We start from the raw sequence: 27,025 nt of genomic DNA on the forward strand, positions 1-27,025 counted from the left end.
CTAGTTTTTTGTATTTTTTAGTAGAGACGGGGTTTCACCGTGTTAGCCAGGATGGTCTCGATCTCCTGACCTCGTGATCCACCCGTCTCGGCCTCCCAAAGTGCTGGGATTACAGGCTTGAGCCACCGCGCCCGGCCAAGAATTTCTTATTTAAATTAAATTATATCGTGACTTGTCTCATGTCTTGAAAAATGTGAGTCTTGTCTCTAAAATTATTTCTGGAAGAGAACAAACTTTGTTTTCAATTCTCAATCATTTATGGACTGATAATTTTGTAAAACAGAATAAGAATGTTATGGAAATGTCAAATTGCTATAAAAGTTCCAAATATTTACTCACTTTCCACATTTATCTCATGATTGACAGATGACAATTTTATGACTGCACCAGTCTCTGGATAATAATTTGAGTGGCATCTGTCTAAAGGCCTTCCTTTAATTCTAATTCAAATGATTTCTCATTTTGATGAATTCTCTGATGTACTCTAGGATATTTACTATGTCTATAAGCCTTCCCAAATTCCTTATGTGCATAGGATTACACAGCAGTATGAATTCTTGGATGTGCAGCAAGAACTGATTTAAGTTTAGGTCCTTCCCACATTCCTTCCATTTAAACCTTTTTAACAAATACCAATTATCTGATGTTATCAGACTTTGTGTCATTAATAAAGATCTTCACACATTCCTTACATTTAAATGATTTTACATCAGTATAAATTGATATCCAATAAGTGTACAGAAGTCTAAAGGCCTTTTCATATTAGTTATATTCAGAATATTTCTCACTAGTATGAATTACTGGATAGCAAGATAATTGTCCATACACAGAAACGAATGGCTTTTGCACATCCCTTACATTCACAAGGTTTCTCAAGAGTAAGAGTTCTTATTATGATGAGTTGTCTGTAAACACACACAAAATGTTCTGTTACAACTTTCAATCATAAGGTTTTATCGGTATCAATTTTCTCATTTGAGTAAGTTGTCCACCGAAAGGCTTCCCCACATTCTTTATATTTGTAGGGTTTATCATTACAAGTTCTCTCATGAACAAGTTTTGAGCCATGAGTAAAGGTCTTCCCAAATTCCTTACATTGATAAAGCTTCTCACCAATATGAAATCTCTGATGAACACTAAGTTGATAGCCACTACCAAAGGCCTTCCCACAGTCTTTACATCCATAAGTCTTCTCATTAGTATGCACTCTCTCATGCTTAATTAGGCTTGAACCCCAACTGAAGGCCTTCCCACATTCCTTACATTTAAAAGGTTTCTCACCGGTATGAATTTTCTGATGTTGAGTCAGGTGATAGCCACGACTAAAAGCCTTCCCACACTCTTTACATTCATAAGGTTTCTCCCCTGTATGGATTCTCTCATGTTGAACAAGACTTGATCCACAATTAAAAGCCTTCCCACATTCCTTACATTCATAGGGTTTCTCACCAGTGTGAAATACCTGATGTCGAGTAAGTTGATACCCACTACAAAAGGTCTTTCCACATTCTTTACATTCATGGGATTTCTCACCAGTATGAACTCTCTCATGTTTAACAAGGCTTGAACCCCAACTAAAGGCCTTCCCACATTCCTTACATTCAAAAGGTTTCTCACCAGTATGAATTTTCTGATGTTGAGAAAGGTGATAGCCACGACTAAAGGCCTTTCCACATTCTTTACATTCATAAGGTTTCTCACCAGTATGAATTCTTGCATGTTGAATAAGACTTGATCCGCAATTAAAAGCCTTCCCACATTCCTTACATTCATAGGGTTTCTCACCAGTATGAAATATCTGATGTCGAGTAAGTTGATAGCCCCAACAAAAAGCCTTTCCACATATTTTACATTCATAAGGTTTCTTACCAGTATGGATTTTCTGATGCTGAGTAAGTTGATAGCCACGACTGAAGGCCTTCCCACATTCTTTACATTGATAAGGTTTCTCACCTGTATGAATTATCTCATGTTTAGCGAGGCTTGAGCCCCAAAAAAAGGCTTTCCCACATTCCTTACATTTATAAGATTTCACACCAATATGAATTTTCTGATGTTGAGTGAGGTGATAGCCACGACTAAAGGCCTTCCCACATTCTTTACATTCATGGGGTTTCTCACCAGTATGGATTCTCTCATGTTTAACAAGACTTGATCCCCAACTAAAGGTCTTCCCACATTCCTTACACTCATAGGGTTTCTCACCAGTATGAAATCTCTGATGCACATTGAGTTGATAGGCACTTAAATAATTCTTCCCACATTCTTTACATTCAAAGTGTTTTTCAGCTGTATGAGTTCTCTTGTGTTGAACAAGTTTTGAGCCATGACTGCAAGCATTCACACGTTCCTTATAAACATAGGGTTTCTCTGTATTACGAATGCTTTGATGTGGAGTAAGAGATTTACTTTTTCTGTAAGAGGGTATTTTTTCATAGCTGATTATCATTTGACTGAAGTATCCCTCTTGACATCCTTTTAGTCCCTCGAATATGCTTTTGCACTTCCAATTATTTCTGAAGATGGATGCCTCAAGGCCAAGGGTTTTACTTTTTTCCTTCGTCTCCCATTGGGAAAAATTTATTTCAAAAATATCCTTTTCTGAAAATATTTTTTTGGTCTCATATGTTGTTGACTCCAAATCTGAAAGAAAACAAGAAAACCACACATTTTATTTCCTTCACTAGGAAAAAAAAAAAAAAAACTACAGTAGAAATAAAAGACAAATTAGGTGACTTTACTGAACTCACTCCTGAGCATCAAGGCACTCCCCTATTAAATAACAAACTTAGCCTTGATTTTGCAGCTCTTGTGATCTCAATGTTCTGATTTTATAGTTTTCTGGAGGATTCCACAAAGTTCACTTCAACAAGTCCCTCATTTTCCCATGCTGATGTTGCCTCAAACCAAATGTCAGCTTCCATCAGTCAAGCCCTTATGTGCCCAGTTGTGGTTATCTAGTGTCCCCTGCTAGGTATGTATCTTAATGGGAATCAAATTCTTATCATAATGAGCTTTGGCTGATTTTGTTTTGTCTAACAACTCTTTTGTCTTAACAACTCAATGGTCACAACTCTTTTATCGAGGCAGCCATGGACAATATGTAAACATATAAACAAATGGGTAAGACTATGTTCCATACAACTTTATTTGTAGAAACAGGTGGATTTGGTGTATGATGTTACAAAATTACGCATGGATAAAAGATTATTCAAAGTGCAATGATTTTAATGTAACATAGTATGAAAAGTTCACAGGTATGGTGTGTACCAGCTAATCACATCCCTCACTCCTCAGCCCCACCACAACTGTGGGGAGGGCAGCAGCCTGTATTCCTGAAACAGCCAGCTGGGACCTGGGTGGGCAGTGTGATTTTGTCTTCCAAAAACTTCAGGGTTGTGCAGTTTGGTGGGTTTTGTGTTACTTTGAGGGACCAGCACAGATGACTGCCTTGATTTTAGCTCCATCAATCACAGAAGCTTTCCCCAGGAGCATCTATTGGAAGATTTAAAGGGCTAATGGACCTTTTCTTCTCCCCCTTTTTATAGCCAGATATTTAAGTAAATCTTTGTCTGGTACTAACTGACTGCAGAGATGATGGAACAGAAACTTCAGTGACCACATACAATAAGGAATATACAATTTGCCAAAAGAGTTTGAAAAAGTCTGACAGCTCCAGCCCTCAACAAGCAGAAATCAGCCATGCCTGAGGAATGGGAAAATTGAATCTCCAGAGGTACCACATTATAATACTCAAAATACCCAGTTTTAACAAAAAATTACAAAGCATACAATGAAACAGGAAAATAAGGTGCCCGTTCACAAGAAAAAAAGAATCTGACAGAAACCATTCCAGAGGAAGCCTAGACATTGAATGAACTATCCAATATGCTCAATGAGCCTAAAGAAACCATGGACCAAGAGCTAAAGGAAATCAGGAAAACAATGTATGAACAAAATGAAAATATCAATAAAAGGATAGAAATTATTAAAAAAAAAAAAAAAAAGGAACCAAACAAATTCTGGAGTAAAGCAACTGAAATGAAAATTTCAGTAGTGGATTCAGCAGAAGAAAGATTCAGCAAACTTGAAAATGAGTCATTTGAAATTATTGCACTAGAAGAGCAAAAAAAAAAAGGAATAATGGGCCGGGCACGGTGGCTCACGCCTGTAATCCCAGCACTTTGGGAGGCCGAGGCGGGCGGATCATGAGGTCAGGAGATCGAGACCATCCTGGCTAACATGGTGAAACCCTGTCTCTACTAAAAATACAAAAAATTAGCCGGGTGTGGTGGTGGGCACCTGTAGTCCCAGCTACTCGGGAGGCTGAGGTGGGAGAATGGCGTGAACCCGGGAGGCGGAGCTTGCAGTGAGCCGAGACTGCGCCACTGCACTCCAGCCTGGGTGACAGAGCAAGACTCCATCTCCAAAAAAAAAAAACAAAAAAAAACAAGGAATAATGAACAATGAAGAGAGCCGGAAGGATTGATGGGATACCATCAAGTACACCAACATACACATCTTAAGAGTCCCAGAAAAAGAAGAGAGATAAAAGTATAGAAAAAAAATGTGAAGAAAGAATGTCTGAAAACTTCCAAAATCTGAGAAAAGGCAGGAATACACATATGCAAGAGACTCAACAACTTCAGGCAGGATAAACCCAAAGAGACTCATATCTAGACACATTATAGTCAAATTATGGAAACCCAAAGACAAAAAGACTTCAGAACACAGGAAGAAAGCAGAAGCCTAACACATACAAGAATCCTCAACAAGACTAACAGCTAATTTCTCATCAGAAACCATGGAGAACAGAAAGTAGTAGGATGGTATATTGAAAAGTCCCAAAAGAAAAAACACTGTCAACCAAGAATTCTACACCAGCAAAAACTGTCCTTTAAGAATAAAGGTAAAATTAAGACATTTCCAGAAAAAACAAAAGCCGAAAGAGGTGACTACCAGTAGACCTACTCTAGAAGAAATGTTACAGGGAGTGTTTCAGGCTAAGGACACAAAACAGTAATTAGAAGCCATAAGAAGAAATAAAGAACATTGGTAATGGTAACTACATGAGTAAATATAAAAGTTAATATTATTGTACTTTTGATTTGTTGATTTAAAAGACAAATGCATAAAATAATAACTATAAATCTGTCTTAAAGTAACTCAGCATTTCAAAGCAATAGCTGATTATAAAACTAGAGCAGGGAAATTTCATACAAGATGAACCTCTGACACCTTGTTTATCAGAAAATCAGGAAATACTTAAAGAGTATGCCAAAAAGCCATATCATGAAAGGATTCCCACTGACCAAATCTGGAACAAGCGCCAACACTTTGAGCTTCAAAATAAATAACAGAAAAAACAGAATATAGCCCATTGACTAGAAATCCAACATACGAATAAATGGAAAGTTTGAAGAGGAACACAATATTTATTTATTGATTGATTGAGACAGGGTCTTGCTCTGTCACCCAGGCTGGAGTGTGGTGACACAATCTTAGCTCACTGCAGCCTCAACCTCTTAGGCTCAAGCAATCCACTCACCTCAGCCTCCCCAGTTGCTGGGACTACAGGTGTGCACTAACAGAGCCCAGCTAATTATTTTGTATTTTTTGAAGAGATGGGGTTTTGCCATGTTGCCCCATGCTGGTCTCGAACTCCTGGCCTCAAGCAATCCACCCGTCTCAGCCTCCCAAAGCACTGGGATTACAGGTTTGAGCCACCACTGTGCCCAGTTCTACAATATTTAATAGTTTCAAAGTTCCTCCCTATAAAATACTTATGGAAGGGAAAAAAAGCAACTGCACAAAGAGGAAGCCAGCAGACACCACCTTAATCAAGTACTCAGAGTGAATAACATGAGTAATGACAAATCATTCATACTACCCAACAAAATGCAGGGAGAAGAATGCAGCATCGATTCTGTGATAATCCTGCCAAAGATCCATACTCTAAATCTAATCATGAAGAAAGAGCAAACAAACCCAAACTGAGGAACACTGTACAAAATAACTGGCCTGTAATCTTCAAAAGCATCACAGACATATGTGCAAGTCAAGGAAAGACATGTGAACGGTTTCAAACTGAAAGAGACTAAACAATCCAAATTCCACAAACAAGAACAACAAAACAATATATTATCTGGCCCCTTCCTATCTCCCTGGCGTAATTTCTTAGTACATATTCCTTTAATAACTCTACCCTAGAGTTCTGGTAAAGTTCCTTTCCAACAACAGGGCCTTTGCATTTGCTGTTCACTGTGATTGATCTGTTCTTCTCCCACATATTCACATAGCTCGAATATCTCTATTCTTGAACATCTGTTCAAGAAAGCGTTCCTTGACCATCTTATCTAAATTAGCCCTGTCAGTCCCTATCATTTTCTATTCCCTTACACTGTTTACCTTTTCCAAAGAATTTGGTTCATTACACACTATTTATTTATTCACTTACTTATTTGATGTTTCTCCTTTACTACAAAGTAAACTGCATGAAAATAGGCAAGTTATCAAAACTTGTTCATGATTCAATGAATAGTGCTCAGCACAACGCTGGCCAGAAGTAGACATTCGATATAGTATTTGCAGAATTTATGAAATCTGGTTTCTTTGACAATGGTTACGAAATAAATGTCCTATAATGCAAATCCAGCCCCTTGGCCATTAAAGGAGAGAGGTGATTGTAGCGAGGGCCCGAGAATGGTGTTAAGCTCACTGAGGGATGGGGAAGATCAATGTGTTTAACGAACCCATTTCTAACCCAGCAAGTATAAAAACATACCCTTGGGAAGAGGGAGAAGAAATTCACCTGGTTTCTTCAAAGATAGCCCTGGAATTTCCAGTGCAGAAAACTGATGATGCAAAGAGGAGACTAAATTATTTCAGGCAGATGACCTTACCCAGTGACACCAAGTTACTATAGTTCTCCAACATCACATCCACGTACAAGTCCCTCTGAGCAGGGTCCAGGCATTCCCACTCCTCCTGAGAGAAGTAGATGGCCACATCCCTGAATGTCACCAACCCCTAAAACCAAAAATCCATGTATTACTTGTGAAATTAAAGAAAACATTTCCAAGAGGGAAAAAGAGGGTATGAAGGATAAACTACAAAGAGAGGGAGAAATACAACAATCAAGGAGGCTGAAAGCCTCTGATCTAGGTAGGAAAAAGCAAGAAAATCAGTGTGACTAAAGCAGAATGTCAACATGTTCTAGAAGAATCCTGTTACAGCAAAAAAAGCTTCCCGGATACTATAAGATAACTCAGCTATCCAGACCTGTCTGGTAATATATTTTTAAAATCTGTTTCTTCTGTGTTAAATAAAAAGTGCATGTGTGTATACATCATGCATATTTACTATGTGCTATGTGCCTTTCTCATAAATTATTTGTAAAAATGAATTGCTCACCATCTTTCCCCTTTAAGAAATAAAAACAAGGCCTGGTGCAATGGTTCATGCTTGTAATCCCAAGCATTTTGGGAGGCTGAGGCGGGCAAATCACTTGAGGTCAGGAGTTCGAGACCAGCCTGGCCAATATGTGAAACCCCATGTCTACTAACAATACAAAAATTAGCCAGGTGTGGTGGCAGATGCCTGTAATCCCAGCTACTTGGGAGGCTGAGGCAGAAGAATCGCTTGAACCTGGGAGGTGGAAGTTGCAGTGAGCCGAGATTGCACCACTGCACTCCAGCCTGGGTGACAGCAAGACTCTGTCTCAAAAACAAAGAAATAGGAAAACATGAAAACTTTTTCCCAAATGTACTACAAAATCTTTATTTTATAAAACCGATTCCCATTAAATTAGGGACTATCAACAAGACTCGAATACATCACTGTTGGATTACATCATAAGCATTTTTTCTAATGATGAATAAACAATTTTTTTATTTGCTGCAATTCATTTTATCCTCTCAATATATGAGCTTAATCACTCAATTATATCTGTACATATAGGCTGAACAAAACTTCTGTAGATTTTCTTGATTGTGGAAATATATTATCATCTAGACCTTAGGCATCATCTTATCTGTTACTATCAACTACCCCTCGCTTAGTACGTTACTTGTTCCTGAGTTAGAGGATGCTGATACAGGACACATGAGGACACTGATATAGGATGTTGCACATGACACAAATATCACTCATGACCTACACATCCTGGTTGATGACAAAATGACTTCAAAGTCAACTGGTTCAAAATCCACTGGTGATGGAGTCCTTTGGTGACTCCAGAGACCACTGGTCTTCATCTCTTAGGAAACTCCTGGAAAGAACCACTAACTCCCCTCTTTCTAATCTGAAGCACCTCCCAACACATGTAACTTCACATAAACCGAGGTTGAGACCAAGAAACCCCAAAGTCCATCTTATCTCTATGGAAAACTTGGGTCTATGGAGAAGTTCCAAGGTTTTGCATATGGTCCGATGGGACCCTCATCACTAACTAATCACACGCAGACCTGACATGGGAATGAGAAACTCGGGTAAGGGAAATGGTGCCGATGTGGCCAATCAGAGGTGATACCAAAAGGCATCACCCAAGACAGTCAAGATGGTTAAACATGAAAGTGCTCCCAGAGAATGTATAAACAACTAACATCACTCTTCCGGGTGACCATCCAACTGTCTAACAACAGAGTGTCTTTGGTAGCCACCTTTTAAAATCACCACCTAAATTAAAAAATAGTGCTGTGTTCAAAATCCCTGCAGTCTTTCACTGTCTTCCCTTTCCTCCTTTATATGACTCCCGTTGGTGCCTTTGATGGAGGAAATCAATGCACTATTGGTTTTCTTTGCATACAAGTAAAAGTGTGTTCTTAACTGTATTTCTTTGAATTATCCTTAACAGAAGCTTAAGTATTTCCCTCAGAAGACTCCATTGCTCTATCATTGCTCTTACTAGAAGACTGGGAACACAGGAGATGTTAAGTAACATCTTCAATGAATATGACATTGATTAAAAAGGGGAGGGGTACAAGGGGAGGACACTAAGCTATTTGGCACCATCCTCCACTGGAATAGGAAGAACTGAGAAGCGGGTTCAGGGATGGAGTTCTGTCAGACAGAAGGCTTTAGGAAAATTAAAAAAAAAAAAAGATTCACACGCCCTGAAAATCACAGTATTTCATGGAGAGAAAAATACCAACTTACATCAGTCATGGTTCTGGAATTGCAAGAACTGATTAATACTCCATGGGATTCCTCTATTGGTGAAGCACAGAATCCAGAAAAGCCAGAACTGGGGAGGGAAAACGAAGTGTTAAACCAGGTGTGCCTCAGTGATCCCATCCTGACTTACGCTAATAGAAGATCTTATCTTCTCCATGCCTGCTTCTGCTACACACCCCACGTGCCATTTATGGAATCTAAACTTCCACCTAAACCCCAAAGTTCTTCAGCAGGGAGGTTTCTGGCAGTGTCTGGTTCTGAGGATGTGAATCTGGACCTGGGATCTGACGATTCAGTCCTGCCCAGGAGATCAGATCATCCTCTTTCCATTCCTACCTCTCAGGAATACCTGTCATGGTCCAAGCTAGAATGTCCTTCATGGGTTCAGGACTGAAGGAAGTTGATCAAGACAGGGGAGCTGGACAGGATGTATAAAGAATTCATCGGGAACCCAAAAAGCTGACTTTCCAATGCATATATCAGTAATATTCATGACACGGAACATCATGCAATGAGTACATGCTAACTTAGGGAAATAAGATATACTCAATAGAAAAAGGAGGTTATGAGATTTATGGTATGATTACATTTATAAAATACATACATATCAATACAGAAAGACTGACAATCACATCAACAGATAAAAAGTGTTTAGAAAGTTATACATCTCAAGAAAAAAACAAAAAATAAAAAATAAAATTACATATCTGTATATATTAATAACATTTATCTTTTCATTATGATCATGTTTTTTGTTTAGGTAATCCACATAATCATTGTAACCATGGCCATGCATTACACAAACTGTATAATTTCTACATATGCCTATGTCTTGCCTAGAAAAAAAAAAAATGGATGAAATTCCCCAAGTTATGCCATGGATATATTAATAGAATAATATTAGTATAATAATACTAATATATCCATAGCATAAGTTGGGGAATTTCATCTTTTAATTTCTGTTTTTTGGGGGTTTTATTTTATTATTATTTTTTTTTGAGACGGAGTCTCACTCTGTCGCCTGGGCTGGAGTGCAGTGGCACGATCTCGGCTCACTGCCAACTTCCCTCCTGGGTTCACGCCATTCTCCTGCCTCAGCCTCCCGAGTAGCTGGGACTACAGGTGCCCGCCACCATGCCCAGCTAATTTTTTGTATTTTTTAGTAGAGACGGGGTTTCGCCCTGTTAGCCAGGATGGTGTCGATCTCCTGACCTCGTGATCCACCCGCCTCGGCCTCCCAAAGTGCTTGGATTACAGGCATGAGCCACCGTGGCCAGCCTATTTTTTTTTTTTTGGTTCCCCTTCCATTAATGAGGTTTTGATTCTGCTTTTCTTATCTTGACTGATAGATTTATTTTGTATCTGAACCTGTCTTAAACATGGTATCCTTCAGATAACTGCTGAATCACCTGATCGTATTAGGCTCACTTTGCAACTAACAGTAGTAGTATAAACTTTATAGAATAAATTCCATTTGCCTCCAAATGCTTGATCATGATTCAACAGTATTGCTTATAACTACCTTCCTATGAGTTCCTAAAGCAGGTCCCCTGGATTGCCTACTGGCCTTTGTTGCTGGCTGCTGACTGCCTTACACTTACCCCAAGGCATATTTGGTCTCCAAGGTAACACCTATGTCTTCCAAACACTGTATTACCCCCTAAGTACAAGTATTACAGGGTCAGGCATTGGGGGCAAATTCTTCACCCAAAACTTCACTTCTAGAAATGTATCCTTAAGAAATTGCTAAAGAACAAAGAAGCACACAAGAGGAATACACAAGGATATTCAACCAAAAATAACTTCTGATCACTAAAAATGAGAAAGTAGGTAATAGTAAACAAAAGGTTTAATAAATTGCGACCCACCATACCCTCATTGGTTATGATGGTGTTGGTTCATATTCATTGATGAAGAAAGACACATATGATCAATTCCTTAGGCAGGCAGGTTTGTGACTAACATAATGTGGGAGGTATTTTCTCTTGAAATTGAGATAAAAGATCTGGTGTCAGACCTTTAGGATGTGAATTTGAGCTTGATAGTTACCAATTTCTCAACACTTCCTTTTCCCCATCAATAAGAGGGGTGAGAAAAGTGTTCACTATAGAAGAGTAAGAAATCCATACAAAATACTGAATGGTATATGATAATTGTTTATAAGTTGTCTTTTTTTTTTTCTTCAGAGACAGGGTCTTGCTCTGTTGCCTAGGCTGGAATGATGTGGCAGAAACACAGCTCAATGCAGCCCCAACCTCCTGGACTCAGATGATCCTCCCACCTCAGCCTCCCTCCCCAGTAACTGGAACCACAGGTGCATGCCACCATGCCCTGCTAATTATTATTTTTTAAAATTGTTTGTAGAGACAGGGTCTCACTGTGTTGTCCAGGCTGGTCTTGAACACCTGAGCTTAAGGAATCCTCCTGTCTTGACCTCCCAAAGTGCTGGGATTACAGGTGTAAGCCAGCAGGCTTGCCCACATTGTCATCATTATTATTGAAAATGGCTAGGCACGGTGGCTCACGCCTGTAATCACAGCACTTTGGGAGGCCAAGGCGGGTGGATCACGAGGTCAGGAGATCGACACCATCCTGGCTAACACAGTGAAACCCCATCTCTACTAAAAATACAAAAAATTAGCTGGGCATGGTGGTGGACGCCTGTAGTCCCAGCTACTCGGGAGGCTGAGGCAGGAGAATAGTGTGAACCCGGGAGACGGAGCTTGCCGTGAGCCGAGATCGCGCCACTGCACTCCAGCCTGGGCGACAAGTGAGACCCCATCACAAAAAAAAAAAAAAAAAAAGAAAAGAAAATGAAGAATGTTACTGTCCCTTATCCTGTTATAACAAAGAAACTTAATGCTACTCTCTTTTGCCCACAGTAAAACGTGTCCTTCTCAGACCTGCTTTCTTATAACATGAACTCAAATTTCACAGGTCAGCCTTGAGCCTGTACTCTTCCTAAATAACAATGTGAGAAAAACAGGTTCTCAGAAACATGCAGAGGAATATACCACTTCCTCCCAGAAGATACATAGAGATTCAGCATCATTAAGCTGCATCAGAAAATACAACCCGATTAGGTATCAAGCTGAGAACTTAACCAGAGGCTCAGTCTTACTCTTCTGTACAAATTGGTGGTTTAAACATTTACAACCATAACCTTCTCGTTCTACCTTCTGGTATTTACACCTGTCTTTGGAAATATTATCTGTAAAATGTATTTTTTGTAAGATGGCTCTATATTGGAGATTATTGCTATTGTCTGGCGAGGTAACCTTTAAAATAATATAATTCTAAAACTCCTTTTTGCCTGGTAATTCATTTTTAAATGACATTTCTATAATCCCAGAAGTTGTGCATATTTGAAGGTTTTCAAATAAGGGAATCACTAGCACTTCCCTCTTATTCCTAAATATTCAAAATTAATGTACAACCTAGATCTGGGTTGTTTCTTTTTCAAACTAAGAACTAAAGAGTCTTCAATTCATTTACATCACCAATTACTATAATTTTATTCTGCAGGAAAAAAACAAACAAACAAACAAAAAACAAAACAGACCCATAGGCTAAAAGAAAAAGGATTTAAACAAAAATATTCCAAAGTGCCGGGTGTGGTGGCTCACGCATGTAATTCCAGCACTTTGGGAGGCCAAAGGAGGCAGACTGCTTGAGCTCAGGAGTTCAAGACCAGTCTGGGAAATATGGTGAAACCCCAGCTCTACCAAAAACAGGAAAAATTAGCCAGGCATGGTGGCACACACCTGTGGTCCCAGCTACCTTCCCTCTGAGGTGGGAGGATCGCTTGAGCCTGGGAGGTGGAGGTTGCAGTGAGCTGACACTGCACCACTGCACTCCAACCTGGGTGACAGAGTGAGACACTATCTCAAAAAAGAAAACAAAAAACAAAACAAAAAAAACATTAAAAATGATTAACTCTAGAGGATGTGATTTTTAGCTTCCTTCTCGATATGTCTCCTAGATTGCTGAGGTTTTTTTGGACCAAGCCTGCATTAATTCCATAATTGGAACTATAAAGACATTTCCAAATGTAAAAGACTGAGTGACAGGAGGGATATATTTCAGTCATGAAGAAAACTGAACAAATGGCGCCAACACTGAAAATCAGTGGGCCTGAAACAATTCACACCTACCAGCTCTTGAACATCCTGTAGCTGTTATTCAATGTAATGAGACACGTTCACTGTCAAGATTCTCCTGTAAATCAACACAAATTAGATAGACCACCTTCAAAGTCTGAGGAAGAAAATAAATGTGCATAAACAAAACAGTATTTGGTACATAGTAGATGCTCAATAAGTATGGCTGCACCTCTCCACTTCTTCACTGAATGACGAATTAAAGTAACATTTTAGATGTAATTCTTGAAATATGTCTTCCAAAACCCTGTCTTATTAGATGGGATTGACAGGTAACACAATATTCTTGAGCACTTTTGTTTATAACTATAATGATTGCTTAAAATTGCATCATTTATATTTTTCCTTCCTTTGATTCTTTATAAACTTAATTTTTATTAGGTGCATATCATTCCATCACTAGATATACTACAATTTACTTGACTATTTCCATTCTACTGGACACTAATTTCTTTTTCTTTTTTTGAGATGGAGTCTCACTCTGTCACTTAGGCCGGAGTACAGTGGCGCAATCTTGGCTCACAGCAACCTCTGTCTCCTGGGTTCAACTGATTCTCCTGCCTCAGCCTCCTGAGTAGCTGGGACTACAGGCCCACACCACCACGCCCGGCTAATTTTTGTAATTTTAGTAGAGCTGGGGTTTCACCATATTGGTCAGGCTGGTCTAACTCCTGATGTCAAGTGATCCACCCGCCTCCACCTCCCAAAGTGTTGGGATTACAGGCGTGGGCCACTGCACTCAGCTGGACTCATTTTTTTCAAGCTCCTTCCCAGCAATTACAGTCTTTTTTCCAGAACAATGGAGCTAGATCTTTTTGGGTCATGGTCACTTTTGATAATCTCATGAAATTATAGACACTTTGCCCACTTAAAAAAACACATTTACATATATTTACAAAAATTTGGTCTCGATTTCAAGGGGTTTTGGTCACCTAGAAGCTTGTCAATGGAACAAGAAGACCTCAGGTTAAGACTTCCTGTCCTAAGGCTGGGCACTGTAGCTCACACCTGTAATCCCAGCACTTGAGGAGCCTGAGTCAGGTAGATTGCTTGAGTCCAGGAGTTCGAGACCAGTCTGGGCAACATAGTAAAATCCCCTCTCTATAAAAAATCCAAAAACTGGCCAGGCTTCATGGCACATACCTGTAGTCTCAGGTACTAGGGAGGCTGAGGTGGGAGGATCGCTTGAGCCTGGGAGGCCAAGGCTGCAGTGAGCCATGATCATGCCACTGTACTCCAGCTTCAGCAAAAGGCCGCTTTTTTTTTTTTTTTTTTTTTTTTTTAAAGTTTTCCTGTCCTAGATCATTTGAGCATCTGGTCACTTTTTTTTCTTTCTTTTTTTTTTTTTTTTTTTTTGAGACGGAGTCTCGCTCTGTCACCCAGCCTGGAGTGCAGTGGCACCATCTCAGCTCACTGCAACCTCCAACTGCTGGGTTCAAGCAATTCTCCTGCTTCAGTCTCCCAAGTACCTGGGACTACAGCCACCCGCCACCATCCCGGCTAATTTTTTGTATTTTTAGTAGAGACGGAGTTTCACCATGCTGGCCAGGCTGGTCTCGAACTCCTGACCTTGTGATCCACCCACCTTGGCCTCCCAAAGTGCTGGGATTACTGGTGTGAGCCACCGCACTCAGCCCCCACTTTTTTGTTAATTTGCAAGCACCCGTCACAATCAACTTCATATTTCTCTTACTCTAATCTATAAAAAGTTGACAGGAAATAATCTAGAAGAGCCCAATAATAGCAACTCGATATTCAGTAAGCCCATATCATGGGGATGACACTGCTCTAAGAAGCTTTACACATAATAACTCATCTTACATCATCACAACTCCATTAGGTAGGTACTATTCTGTCCCTATTTTATAGATGTGGCACAGAGGGCCTGAATCAATTATCTAAGTTCACACAGCTACCAACAGGCAGAGCCAGGATCTGGATTCAGATACTTTGGATCCAGAGCCTTAATTTTTTTTTTTTTTTTTTTTTTTTTTTGAGACAGAGTCTCTCTCTGTCACCCAGGCTGGAGTACAGTGGTGCAATCTTGGCTCACTGCAACCTCCACCTCCCAGGTTCACGCCATTCTCCTGCCTCAGCCTCCCGAGTAGCTGGGACTACTGGCACCCGCCACCACACCTGGCTAATTTTTTGTATTTTTAGTAGAGAAGGGGTTTCACCATGTTAGCCAGGATGGTCTCAATCTCCTGACCTTGTGATCTACCTGCCTTGGCCTCCCAAAGCGCTGGGATTACAGGCGTGAGCCACCATGCCCGACCCCAGAGCCTTAATTTTAACTACAACATAGTTCGGCTTCTTACATGCCACACAAAGCTGGACTTGAAACAAGCCATGCTTGACAATGTTACAGACTTCTTTTTTTTTTTTTTTTTTTTTTTTTTTGAGACGGAGTCTTGCTCTGTCACCCAGGCTGGAGTGCAGTGGCCGGATCTCAGCTCACTGCAAGCTCTGCCTCCCGGGTTCATGCCATTCTCCTGCCTCAGCCTCCCGAGTAGCTGGGACTACAGGCGCCTGCCACCTCGCCTGGCTAAGTTTTTGTATTTTTAGTAGAGACGAGGTTTCACTGTGTTAGCCAGGATGGTCTCGATCTCCTGACCTCGTGATCCACCCGTCTCGGCCTCCCAAAGTGCTGGGATTACAGGCTTGAGCCACCGCGCCCGGCCGACAATGTTACAGACTTCTATCTAAAGATTATCTGAAAGTCCCCACTCTTGTTGGTGCAAATCACAAATCCCTATGCTCAAAGCTCAATCATATTTCCACCCCTAAAAGCCTCACAAAGCAGACAACATTGTCATATACTGCCAGAAACGTTCCCTTACTTAAAATCCCTCATACTTTGCCTTGCTTTAAGAATCATGATTATGGGCCAGGCGTCGTGGCTCACACCTGCAATCCCAGCACACTGGGAGGCCAAGGCCAGAGGAACACTGGAGCCCAGGACTCCAAGGTTGCAGTGAGCTATGACTTTACTACTGCACTCATCCTGGGCAACAGAGTGAGACCTTGTCTCTAAAAAAAGTAAAAAAAAATTTTTTTAATTATGACTACAGAAAACTTAAAAAAAAAGTTTGTATATAGCACCACCTAAATACTAATCTCTTCAAATAATCATAGTTTAAAATAATGCTCTAATAGCAATCTACAAGAGGTGCCTTTCTATAACTCTTCAGTGCACTGAAGGATCTGAACAATTTGCCATGTGAACAGGTGGGTAGGAATTGAGGAGAAGAACAATAGGGGGCCACCGGGCGGAAATATGTACCAGCATGGCAGGTCATGTGACTGGGAAGACCCAGTCAAGATCTTTCAAGCCAAGGAAAGAAAATGTTCTCATGACCTAGAATCAAAGGTAGTTGTAGGTATATGTATAAAAAAAGTATGTATAAAAAACCTCACCTGAACCTTGATTTCTAAATATGCGCAAACTCCTTTTCTCCTCTTCGAGCTCCTTCTTAGAAATCTGGCAACCTAGCAGCACTGGGGGAAAAACAGTAACATGAGACATCAGCATTTCTAGAGCGTCACAGACTTAATTAAAAAAGAAAAAACAAGAGCAAAACACCCTCTAGGGCCACTTCTTCCTTCATCCACACAAAACCAAATGGAACGAAAAGGCAGGCTGGAGTCTGTCTCTGTGTTGAGGGCAATTCTTGGGGACAGAGGTCTGGTTTCAGTGGCTCTGAAACATGTAGCTAGCTCACCACCAAAGAGCTCCTAGAGGCGCCTCTTGTAGGAATCCTACCTCTAGAACTTCCCCATCAGGTCTTGACAAGATCCTGTCGCGAGGACACTTCCAGATCTAAAATTCTCATCCTTCTTGCTTGAAACGTTCATTACAGGGCTTAGCATAGACTTCTTTCTTGCAGTCATTTAACCGTGGAAGGCCCAAAAACAGGCTAAAGGGAACCTAGAGCATTTGGTCAAAGCAAATCACACTTAAAAATACAACCACGTACCGCATCACCCCGTCACACATTCACAACTGCACCCACCTCCGCGGAGACACGCCCCGGCCCTGCCACGCCGTCTGAGACACTATCCCTCGGCTGCTCGCGTGCACACAGGCTTGAGTGCCGGACACGACACGCCCTGTCCGTGACCCAGCCCTCCCCATCTCCAGCGCCCCCGATGCCACTACCCCCACCCTCACCCTCACCCTCACCCTCACCCTCACCCTCACCCTCACTGCCGATTCCAATCGGGCCCCGGTAAAGCCAGCCGAGCCCTCCCAGCTTCACCCGGGCTGAATACTTTTACGGACACGACCAACTCACCATGCAGAGTCCAAGAACCTTAAGGACACCGGAAAAGGACCCGGAGACCCGTGGTTAGTTTGGACCCAGAGGCTGATGGGAAACAAGAGCCTGGAAACGCTCGCAGGCTGCGAGAGGAGCCACCGGGAGTGTTTCTGGCCCGCAAACTCGCCCCGCCCCTAAAAGACATGTGCCCCGGAGACTTCTGGGAATTGTAGTCCACAGCGGGATAGTCTCCGGAAGTTGAAACCGGGACAGGGGGGATGCTCCCAGCATGCAACTCGGCTTCACCAGTCAAAGGCGCTTTTTCCGAAGATGGCTGGGAGGTCCAGCCTTTGCTTGAGGGTCTTTGGTGTTGACTGAGAGCGAATTAAAAGGTTCTCAGGATTCGCTAAGGAACGCATTCTGGAGTCTAGAACAGCCGAAGATGGGACTGGGGTGTCTGGGGACTTAGATCTGAGCGAGCAGGGGAATTCAGGGTAAGGTCCCTGGAAATGACCTGCGCGACACTACCAGTTTACCTGGGTACGAGCGCCTGGAACAGTGTCTGGCAGTTGAACAGATGGGTGTGTCTTGCTTTGAGGGAGTTTGTCAGTCCGATTCGGTGTCTGGGACCCTGCGTGGACCTGTTTATGTTCATAGGATGGTTTCTAAATTTATGCCTGTGTGTGTCTGTTTCATTAGGTGTGAGATGAACTATGTTAGAGATTTTATATGCCGCTGTTGAAAGACAACAAGTGGTCGTGAGTGGATATTGTGACCATGGAGACTTATGGCAGTGCAAAGGCGGCCATAAACAATACAGAAGCAATCCAGCGTGGCTGTGTTCCAATAAAACTTGATGGATTATAAAATTTGAATCTCATTCTTTTTTTGTAGGGTATGAAACCATTTATTCTGAAGCACACACTCATACACCAAAAACAGTACTATATATTCCCTCTCTCTCTCGTGTGTGTGTGTGTGTGTGTGTGAGAGAGAGAAAGGTTTTAAAGGAGACAACTAACTGATTCTGAGGTTAGGGAGAAAAGATCGAGCCTGAAGTTGGTGTGGTAAGAACCTTTGGATATAAATATTTTTTAAAAAAAGAATTACCTAAAAATATTAAAGCAAAATTTGACATTAAAACTAACAGAAAGAAAATGAAGTGTTACCTTTTAGGGGCTCTTTCTGGTCACTGGTATCACCTGTCTCATCCTCTGCCATCTCTCACCTCCTGGTCTCTCTTGCTTATCAAGAGAAGACTAGAGCACCTGGATCCCAGCTTTTCCCCTGCCTCAGCTGAGGCCTCTACCCTGGTTGACTCCCATGGTGACATAGATGCCACATCCAGTATCGTGGGTCTGAGTCTTCATCTGCAGGATCTTTGAGCTTTCCTCGGCACCCACTCCCATTTCCCATCTGGGACTTCATTATCATCAGCATCTGCTCCACCCCCAAAACCACTGGTGGGAGCAGCCTCCTCTCTTCCCATGTTACTTGCTCAATGGCTCCCACAAGTACTATTCTGAATATTTTGGGGATCTTTTGATTTTTTAAAATTTTTTATTTCCATAGGTTTTTGGGGAACAGGTAGTGTTTGGTTACATGAATAATTCTTCAGTGGTGATTTGTGAGATTTTGGTGCACCCATCACCTAAGCAGTATACATGGCACCCAATTTTTAGTCTTTTATCCCTCACCCCCTTCCCACCCTTTTCCCCTGAGTCCCCAAAGTCCATTGTGTCATTCTTATGCCTTTGCATCCTCACACCTTAGCTCCCACTTATGAGTGAGAACACACGATGTTTGATTTTCCATTCCTGAGTTGCTTCACTTAGAATAATAGTCTCCAGGCTGGGCACGGTGGTTCACACCTGTAATCACAGCACTTTGGGAGGCTGAGGTGGCTGGATCACCTGAAGTCAAGAATTCAAGACCAGCCTGGCCAACATGATGAAACCCCATCTCTACTAAAAGTACAAAAATTAGCCGGGCATGCTGGTGGGTGTCTATAATCCTAGCCATCTGGGAGGCTGAGTCAGGAGAATTGCCTGAACCCGGGAGGTGGAGGTTGCAGCAAGCCAAAATAGTGCCACTGCACTACAGCCTGGGCGACAAGAGTGAAACTTTGTCTCAAAAAAAAAAAAAAAAGAAAGAAAAGAAAGAAAGAAAAAATAAATAAATCCAGGCAAATGCCATTAATTCATTCCTTTTTATGGCTGAGTAGTATTCCATTGTCTATATCTACCACAGTTTCTTTATCCACTCATTGATTCATGGGCATTTGAGTTGTTAAACATTTTTGCAATTGTGAATTCTGCTGCTGTAAATATCTGTGTACAAGTATCTTTTTCGTGTAATGACTTATTTTCCTCTAGATACCCAGTAGTGGGATACCTGGATCAAATAGTAGTTCTACTTTTAGTTCTTTAAGGAATCTCCACACTATTTTCCTTAGTGATTTTACTAGTTTACATTCCTACCAGCAGTGTAGAAGTGTTCCTTGTTCACCGCATCCTCAATAACAGCTATTTTTTTTTTCATTATAGACATTCTTGCAGGAGTAAGATGGTATCATACTGTGATTTTGATTTGCATTTCCCTGATGTTGAACATTTTTTCTTATGTTTGTTGGCCGTTTGTATATTTTCTTTTGAGAATTGTCTATTCATGCCCTTAGCCCACTTTTTGATGGGATTGTTAGTTTTTTCTTGCTAATTTGTTTGAATTCTTTGTAGATTCTGGATATTAGTCCTTTGTCAGATCTATAGATTGTGAAAATTTTCCTCCGCTCTGTGGGATGTCTGTTTACTCTGCTGACTGTTCCTTTAGCCATGCAAAAGCTCTTTAGTTTAATGAAGTCCCAGGCCCTTTGTTTTTATTGCGTTTACTTTTGGGTTCTTGGTCACAAAATCCTTGCCTAAGCCAATGTCTAGAAGGGTTTTTTTCCAATGTTATCTTGTAGAATTTTTAGTTTCAGGTCTTAGATTTAAGTCCTTGATCCATCTTCAGTTGATTTTTGTATAAGGTAAAAGATGAGGATCCAGTTTCATTCTCCTACATGTAACTAGTCAATTATCCCAGTGCCATTTGTTGAATAGGGTGTCCTTTACCCACTTTATGTTTTTGTTTGCTTTGTTGAAGATCAGTTGACTGTATTTGGGTTTATTTCTGAGTTGTCTACTGTGTTCCACTGATCTATGTGCCTATTTTTATACCAGTACTATGCTGTTTGGGTGACTATGGCCTTATAGATTGAAATCAGGTAATGGGATGCCGGGTGACTATGGCCTTATAGATTGAAATCAGGTAATGGGATGCCTCCATTGCTTAGTCTTGCTTTGGCTATGCAGGCTCTTTTTTGGTTCCATATGAATTTTAGGATTGTTTTTTCTAGTTATGTGAAGAATGAAAGTGGTATTTTGATGGGAATTGCTTTGAATTTGTAGGTTGCTTTTGGCAGTATGATCATCTTTACAATATTGATTCTACCCATCCATGAGCATGGGATTTGTTTCCATTTGTTTGTGTCATCTATAATTTCTTTTAGCAGCATGTTGAAGTTTCCTTGTAGAGGTCTTTCACCTGCTTGGTTAGATATATTCCTAAGTATTTTATCTTATTTTATTTTTGCAGATATTGTAAAAGGTGTTGAATTCTTGATTTGATTCTCAACTTAGTCGCTGTTGGTGTATAGAAGAGCTACTGATTTGTGTACATTAATTTTGTGTCCGGAAACTTTGCCGAATTCTCTTATCAGTTCTAGGAGCTTTCTGGAGGAGTCTTTAGGGTTTTCTAGGTAAACAATCTTATTATCAGCAAACAGCAACAGTTTGACTTCCTCTTTACCGATTTGGATGCCTTTTATTTCTTTCTCTTGTCTGATTGCTCTGGCTAGGACACTCAGTATTATGTTAAAAAAAAAAAAAAAAAGTGTTGGGAGGTGGCATCCTTGTCTTGTTCCAGTTCTCAGAGGGAATGCTTTCAACTTTTCCCCATTCAGTATTATGTTGGCTCTGGGTTTGTCATAGATGGCTTTTATTACATTGAGGTATGTCCCTTGTATGCCAGTTTTGCTGAGAGTTTAGTCATAAAGGAATGGTAGATTTTGTTGAATGCTTTTTCTGTGTCTATTGAGATGATCATGTGATTTTTGTTTTTAATTCTGTTTATGTGGTGTATCACATTTGTTGACTTGCATATGTTAAACCATCCCTACATCCCTGGTATGAAACCCATTTGATCATGGTGGATTATCTTTTTGATAGGTTGCTGGATTCGGTTAGCTAATATTGTGTTAAAAGATTTTTGCATCTATGTTCATCTGGGATGTTGGTCTGTAGTTTTCTTTTTTGGTTATGTTCTTTCCTGGTTTTGGTATTAGGGTGATGCAGGCTTCGTAGAGAGGAGTCCTTCTTTCTCTATCTTGTGGAATTGTGTCAATAGGATTGGTACCAATTCTTCTTTGAATGTCTGGTAGAATTTAGCTGTGAATCTGTCTGGTCTTGGAGTTTTTTGTTGTTGTTGTTGGTACAGTAGTCTTGAACAATCTTTTGTTTTTCTGTGGTGTCAGTTGTAATATCTCCTGCTTCATTTCTAATTGAGCTTCTTTGGATTTTTCTCTCTTCTTTACTTGGTAATCTTGCTAATGATCTATCAACTTTATTTATCCTTTCAAAGAACCAGCTTTTTGTTTCATTTCTCTTTTGTATTTTTTTGTTGCAGTTTCATTTAGTTCTGCTCTGATCTTGGTTATTTCCTTTCTTCTGCTGGGTTTGGGTTTGGTTTGTCCTTGCTTCTCTAGTTCCTTGAGATGCGACCTCAGATTATTAAATCTCATTATTCTCCAGTCACAAAATGTTATTCATCTTTTTAAAAAATATTTTTAAAATGCACAAGCCATTCTTACTCTTAGCTCATTCACTGTGAAAAGCAGATAGCAGGCTAGATTTGGCCCCTGGACCATAGTTTTCCTGCTCTGGGATAGACAAATAATCAGAGGCTGGGAGCTCTAATGGACATTTTGTTTGGCCAATGGACAGTATAATCCAAATATAAACAAACATAAAATTACACACTGTGATGAGTGACAAGGGCCAGTGATGAGTAACCATGATTTAAATTTAGATGTAAGGAAGACCTGTAAAATAAACTAATAATTGAGCTGAAATTTGAAAAACGAGAATGAATACTGAGGGCAAAGTCTTAAGGGAAGACAGAATTCCAAGAGCAAAGGCCTGGAGAGGGGAAAGTGCTTGAAATCTTTGAGAGAAGCATCACTTTCTGGTGTCCACTTCATGTCCTCTTATATGAAAGCTTAGTTCTGATTCATAAATATCACTTGGCTGGATTTCCTCCTCTAAGAGTTCTCTGAGGCAGCTTAGATGATTGGCATAATTACTGACCCCCCTGCAAATCTAGATGTCTTTCTTTTTCCCTCAACTCTGAAGGATATTGTGCCCAGTGTGACAATCACTGGTGGGATCCCACCCAACAGCCATCTCCTTCTACTTTTGTGACAGAATCATGGTTGGTCCAGCAGCCTGGAGAAGATATGAGCTTCCTGAGTACCAGACCCATTGACACATGATTCATAGGAATTAATTAATTCAAGCAAAAGCGAAAAGCCCAAAACAAACAACAACAACAAAAATCTGTATATGGTATTATTGTTCTACTGGAGTATGCCAAGGAGAATAAATGAAACACACACAAATTTCTAGAAGCTTGCCCATGGTCTCCCAGCTATTAAAATGTTAAGATAAGGCTTTGACCTGAGATGGTTGTGTTTCAGTGTCTCAGGGCTTAGTCACTATTCTGTTAAAAAATCCAGGTGGTGGCTGGGTGCAGTGGCTCACGCCTGTAATCCCAGCACTTTGGGAGGGCAAGGCAGGCGGATCACAAGGTCAGGAGACTAAGACCATCCTGGCCAACGTGGTGAAACCCTGTCTCTACTAAAAATACAAAAAATTAGCTGGGCGTGGTGGCGGGCGTCTGTAGTCCCAGCTACTTGGGAGGCTGAGGCAGGAGAATGGCGTGAACCCAGGAGGCGGAGGTTGCAGTGAGCCGAGATCGTGCCACTGTACTCCAGCCTGGGAGACGGAGTGAGACTCCGTCTCAAAAAAAAAAAAAAAAAAAAAATCCAGATGGTGGTAGTAATTATCCCATTGAAAGGTGAGAAAATTGAGTTGAAAAATGTTTATCTATTTGCTAAAATTAGCTCACGATTAGTTTCAGAATATAACTTTTTAAATACTTAAAATTTCAATGTTTATCCTTGTGTATCTTTTTTCCCAAAAATTATAATCACCCCTTGCATATTCTCATGTAACTGGTATTTTTCATTTCTTAATAGCTTATGAATATTCTTCCATATTGAGCAAGGTAATTCTACATTATCATGGTTACTTATTTTACGGATTATCAAATTTAATTTACCTGTATGTTTTTGTTTTTTCTTTAGATATTTTGCTGCTTTACCTGATATAAATATTTCTATAGACCAAGGTTCCCAACCTGTGGGCCACGGACAGGTAGCGGTCCATGGCTTGTCAGGAACTGGGCCACACAGTAGGAAGTGAATGGTGGGTGAATGAGTAAAACTTCATCTGTATTTACAGTCACTTCCCATTGCTTGCATTACTGCCTGAGCTCCACCTCCTGTCAGATCAGTAATGGCATTAGATTCTCATAGGAGCACAAACCCTATTGTGAACTGCAATGTGAGGGATGTAGGTTGCACACTCTTTACAGGAATCTAATTTCTGCTGATCTCTCACTGTTTCCCATCACCCCCGAATGGGACAGTCTAGCTGCACGAAAATGAGCTCAGGGCTCAGACTGATTCTACATTACGGTGAGTTGTATAATTATTTCATTATATTTTACAATATAATAATAATAAAAGAAAAAAGTGCACAATAAATTTAATGTGCTTGAATCATCCCAAAACCATCCCCCACTTCCCATCTGTGGAAAAAACTGTCTTCCACGAAACTGGTCCCTAGTGCCAAAAAGGTTGGGTAACACTGCTGTACAGAATGTTTTTTTTTTTTTTTTTTTTTTTTTGAGACGGAGTCTCGCTCTGTCGCCCAGGCTGGAGTGCAGTGGCCGGATCTCAGCTCACTGCAAGCTCCGCCTCCCGGGTTCCCGCCATTCTCCTGCCTCAGCCTCCCAAGTAGCTGGGACTACAGGCGCCCACAACCGCGCCCGGCTAATTTTTTGTATTTTTAGTAGAGACGAGGTTTCACCGTGGTCTCGATCTCCTGACCTTGTGATCCGCCCGCCTCGGCCTCCCAAAGTGCTGGGATTACAGGCGTGAGCCACCGCGCCCGGCCTGTACAGAATGTTTTATACATTTTTCACTGTTTCAATGATTTTCGTGGACTACATTTCTCGAAATGGATTCCTGAATTAAAAGAGATGCTTCTCTTAAATATTTATGTAAAGTTACTCTCAGAAAGGTTGTAAGTGGATTCCCCCCACCAAAAGTACTGTGAATTAATATCTTCTTAAAATTTACAATTGTTTTGACCCTTTCCCAGTCCTTAAACCAATGATAACATTTTAATTTTTTAATAGTTCCATGTCTTTTATTCCTCATAAGCTTAGATATGCATTCAAATATTTATTGGTCATTTTCAATTTTTCCTTTTAAGAGTCTATATTCTTTACCTATTTCTATACATTTTTGTATTCATCTATAGGTTGATTTGTTTTAAATTTATTGATTATCTATTTGTTGTATCTGAAATATTTTCCCTTAGTTTATTTGCTACTTAAATTTGAGTGAGGGAGGGAAGTTTACTGAAACATACTTTATATTTTCTATAATTTACTAACTATTTACTTCATAATTTGTGTTTTGGCTGTCATGCCTATAGACCAAAATTACAATAACATCAATTTGTAATTTGATAAGTACTCTGGTAGTCTATTTTTAGGTTATGCATGTTGCCAATGTTATTTGTTTTAATGTGTGAGAGATGGAAGTTACTTTATTTTTCCAGGTGGTTAACTAGTTAACGCAGATGACTGCTTTTCTGTAATACTTTTACTGAGATATAATTCATATACTCTAAAATTCCCCCCTTTAAAGTGTATAATTCAGTAGATTCTGTTTTTTTTCTTTGAGACAGTTTTGCTTTTGTTGCCCAATGGTGCGATCTCAGTTCACTGCAACCTCTGTCTCCTGGGTTCAAGCGACTCTCCTGCCTCAACTTCTCGAGTAGCTGGGATTACAGGCGCCTGCCATCACACCTGGCTAATTTTTTTTTTTTTTTTTAAGACGGAGTCTTGCTGTGTTGCCCAGGCTGGAGCTCAGTGGCGCTATCTCGGCTCACTGCAAGCTCCGCCTCCCGGGTTCACGCCATTCTCCTGCCTCAGCCTCCCGAGTAACTAGGACTACAGGCGCCCGCCACCACGCCCGGCTAATTTTTTGTATTTTTAATAGAGACAGGGTTTCACCGTGTTAGCCAGGAAGGTCTGGATCTCCTGACCTCGTGATCCACCCACCTCAGCCTCCCAAAGTGCTGGGATTACAGGCGTGAGCCACCGTGCCTGGCCGAATTCACTAGTTTCTAGTTTATTCAAAGTGCTATGCAACCATCATCATGATCAACTTTAGAACATTTTCATTGCCCCAAAAAGACACCGATACCCATTAGCAATTATCCATTTTCAACCACTCCATGGGCTACAGGGATCTTTTCTGTTATTGCACTTGTTCTATATTCTTATTTTATGTAATAAGCATGCATTGTCTTTGTAATTACAAAGTAAAAAAGAAAAACGTTTAAAAAAATACTTATGTATACGAGATTTTAAACTGATCCAACTGATTTCACTATTTCTGAGCCACAATCAATTTCTTATTGTTTTACTTTTTAGTCACTCAAGTAATTCCATGTTCTAATGCTTTTCAGGCCAGATTGGGAGCATTCAGAGTGGTAGGGCTGTAGACATGTTCTAATGCTTTTCAGTGAGGAGGTAAAACAGAAATGGGGATGGGCGCAGTGGCTTATGCCTGTAATCCCAACACTTCGGGAGGCGGAGGCGGGCAGATCAGGAGGTCAGGAGATTGAGATCATCCTGGCTAACACGGTGAAACTCTGTCTCTACTAAACACACAAAAAATTAGCCAGGCGTGATGGCGGGCACCTGTAGTCCCAGCTACTCGGGAGGCTGAGGCAGGAGAATGGCATGAACCCGGGAGGCGGAGCTTGCATTAAGCCGAGATCGCGCCACTGCAGGCCAGCCTGGGCGACAGAGTGAGACTCCATCTCAAAAAAGAAAAATAAATAAAATAGAAATGAGGGAGGTCTATTAAGTTAAAGCAGTTCAGTATTTCAAGAAAGAGTACATTGCTGAGATAGTAGAAGGCAGCCAAAAATCTTTCAAAATAAGTAATAAAAATATTTATTTGGATTTAGCAAT

The 27,025-nt window shown here is 40.6% G+C and overlaps 1 protein-coding gene across 6 annotated transcripts; it reads right to left on the bottom strand.

Annotated features, from left to right (window-relative positions):
• Positions 1–688: 688 nt before the first annotated feature.
• On the bottom strand, positions 689–26,871 carry ZNF283 (zinc finger protein 283). Of its 6 annotated transcripts, XM_025368861.1 has the most exons (7): positions 17,630–17,793; positions 17,098–17,262; positions 16,752–16,832; positions 13,329–13,392; positions 9,157–9,244; positions 6,903–7,029; positions 689–2,643 (listed from the first exon to the last, which is right to left on the bottom strand). In XM_025368861.1, exons 4-7 carry the CDS (start codon positions 13,340–13,342, stop codon positions 944–946), a joined length of 1,929 nt encoding a protein of 642 aa, XP_025224646.1. In that variant the 5' UTR covers positions 13,343–13,392; positions 16,752–16,832; positions 17,098–17,262; positions 17,630–17,793; the 3' UTR covers positions 689–943. The 6 variants fall into 6 exon arrangements, with proteins under 6 accessions (XP_025224646.1, XP_025224648.1, XP_025224649.1 ...); XM_025368863.1 differs by lacking the exon at positions 6,903–7,029 and having other exon boundaries at positions 17,630–17,794; XM_025368864.1 differs by lacking the exons at positions 6,903–7,029; positions 9,157–9,244; positions 17,098–17,262 and adding an exon at positions 14,478–14,590 and having other exon boundaries at positions 16,747–16,832; positions 17,630–17,700.
• Between the last annotated feature and the right edge of the window lie 154 nt (positions 26,872–27,025).

The sequence above is a fragment of the Theropithecus gelada genome, chromosome 19, assembly GCF_003255815.1.
Source record: "Theropithecus gelada isolate Dixy chromosome 19, Tgel_1.0, whole genome shotgun sequence".
NCBI classification, from domain to species: domain Eukaryota; kingdom Metazoa; phylum Chordata; class Mammalia; order Primates; family Cercopithecidae; genus Theropithecus; species Theropithecus gelada.

Coding starts and splice junctions, on each gene's coding strand:
- ZNF283 (XM_025368858.1), bottom strand. CDS start 26,871: ATGGAGTCTCACTCTGTCGCCCAGGCTGGCCTGCAGTGGCGCGATCTC. Junction 9,245..26,749: donor CCGAGTAGCTGGGACTACAG/GTGCCCGCCATC, acceptor TTCCCTCCCCAG/TTCTGGCTTTTCTGGATTCT. Junction 7,030..9,156: donor ATTCCAGAACCATGACTGAT/GTAAGTTGGTAT, acceptor TTTTGGTTTTAG/GGGTTGGTGACATTCAGGGA.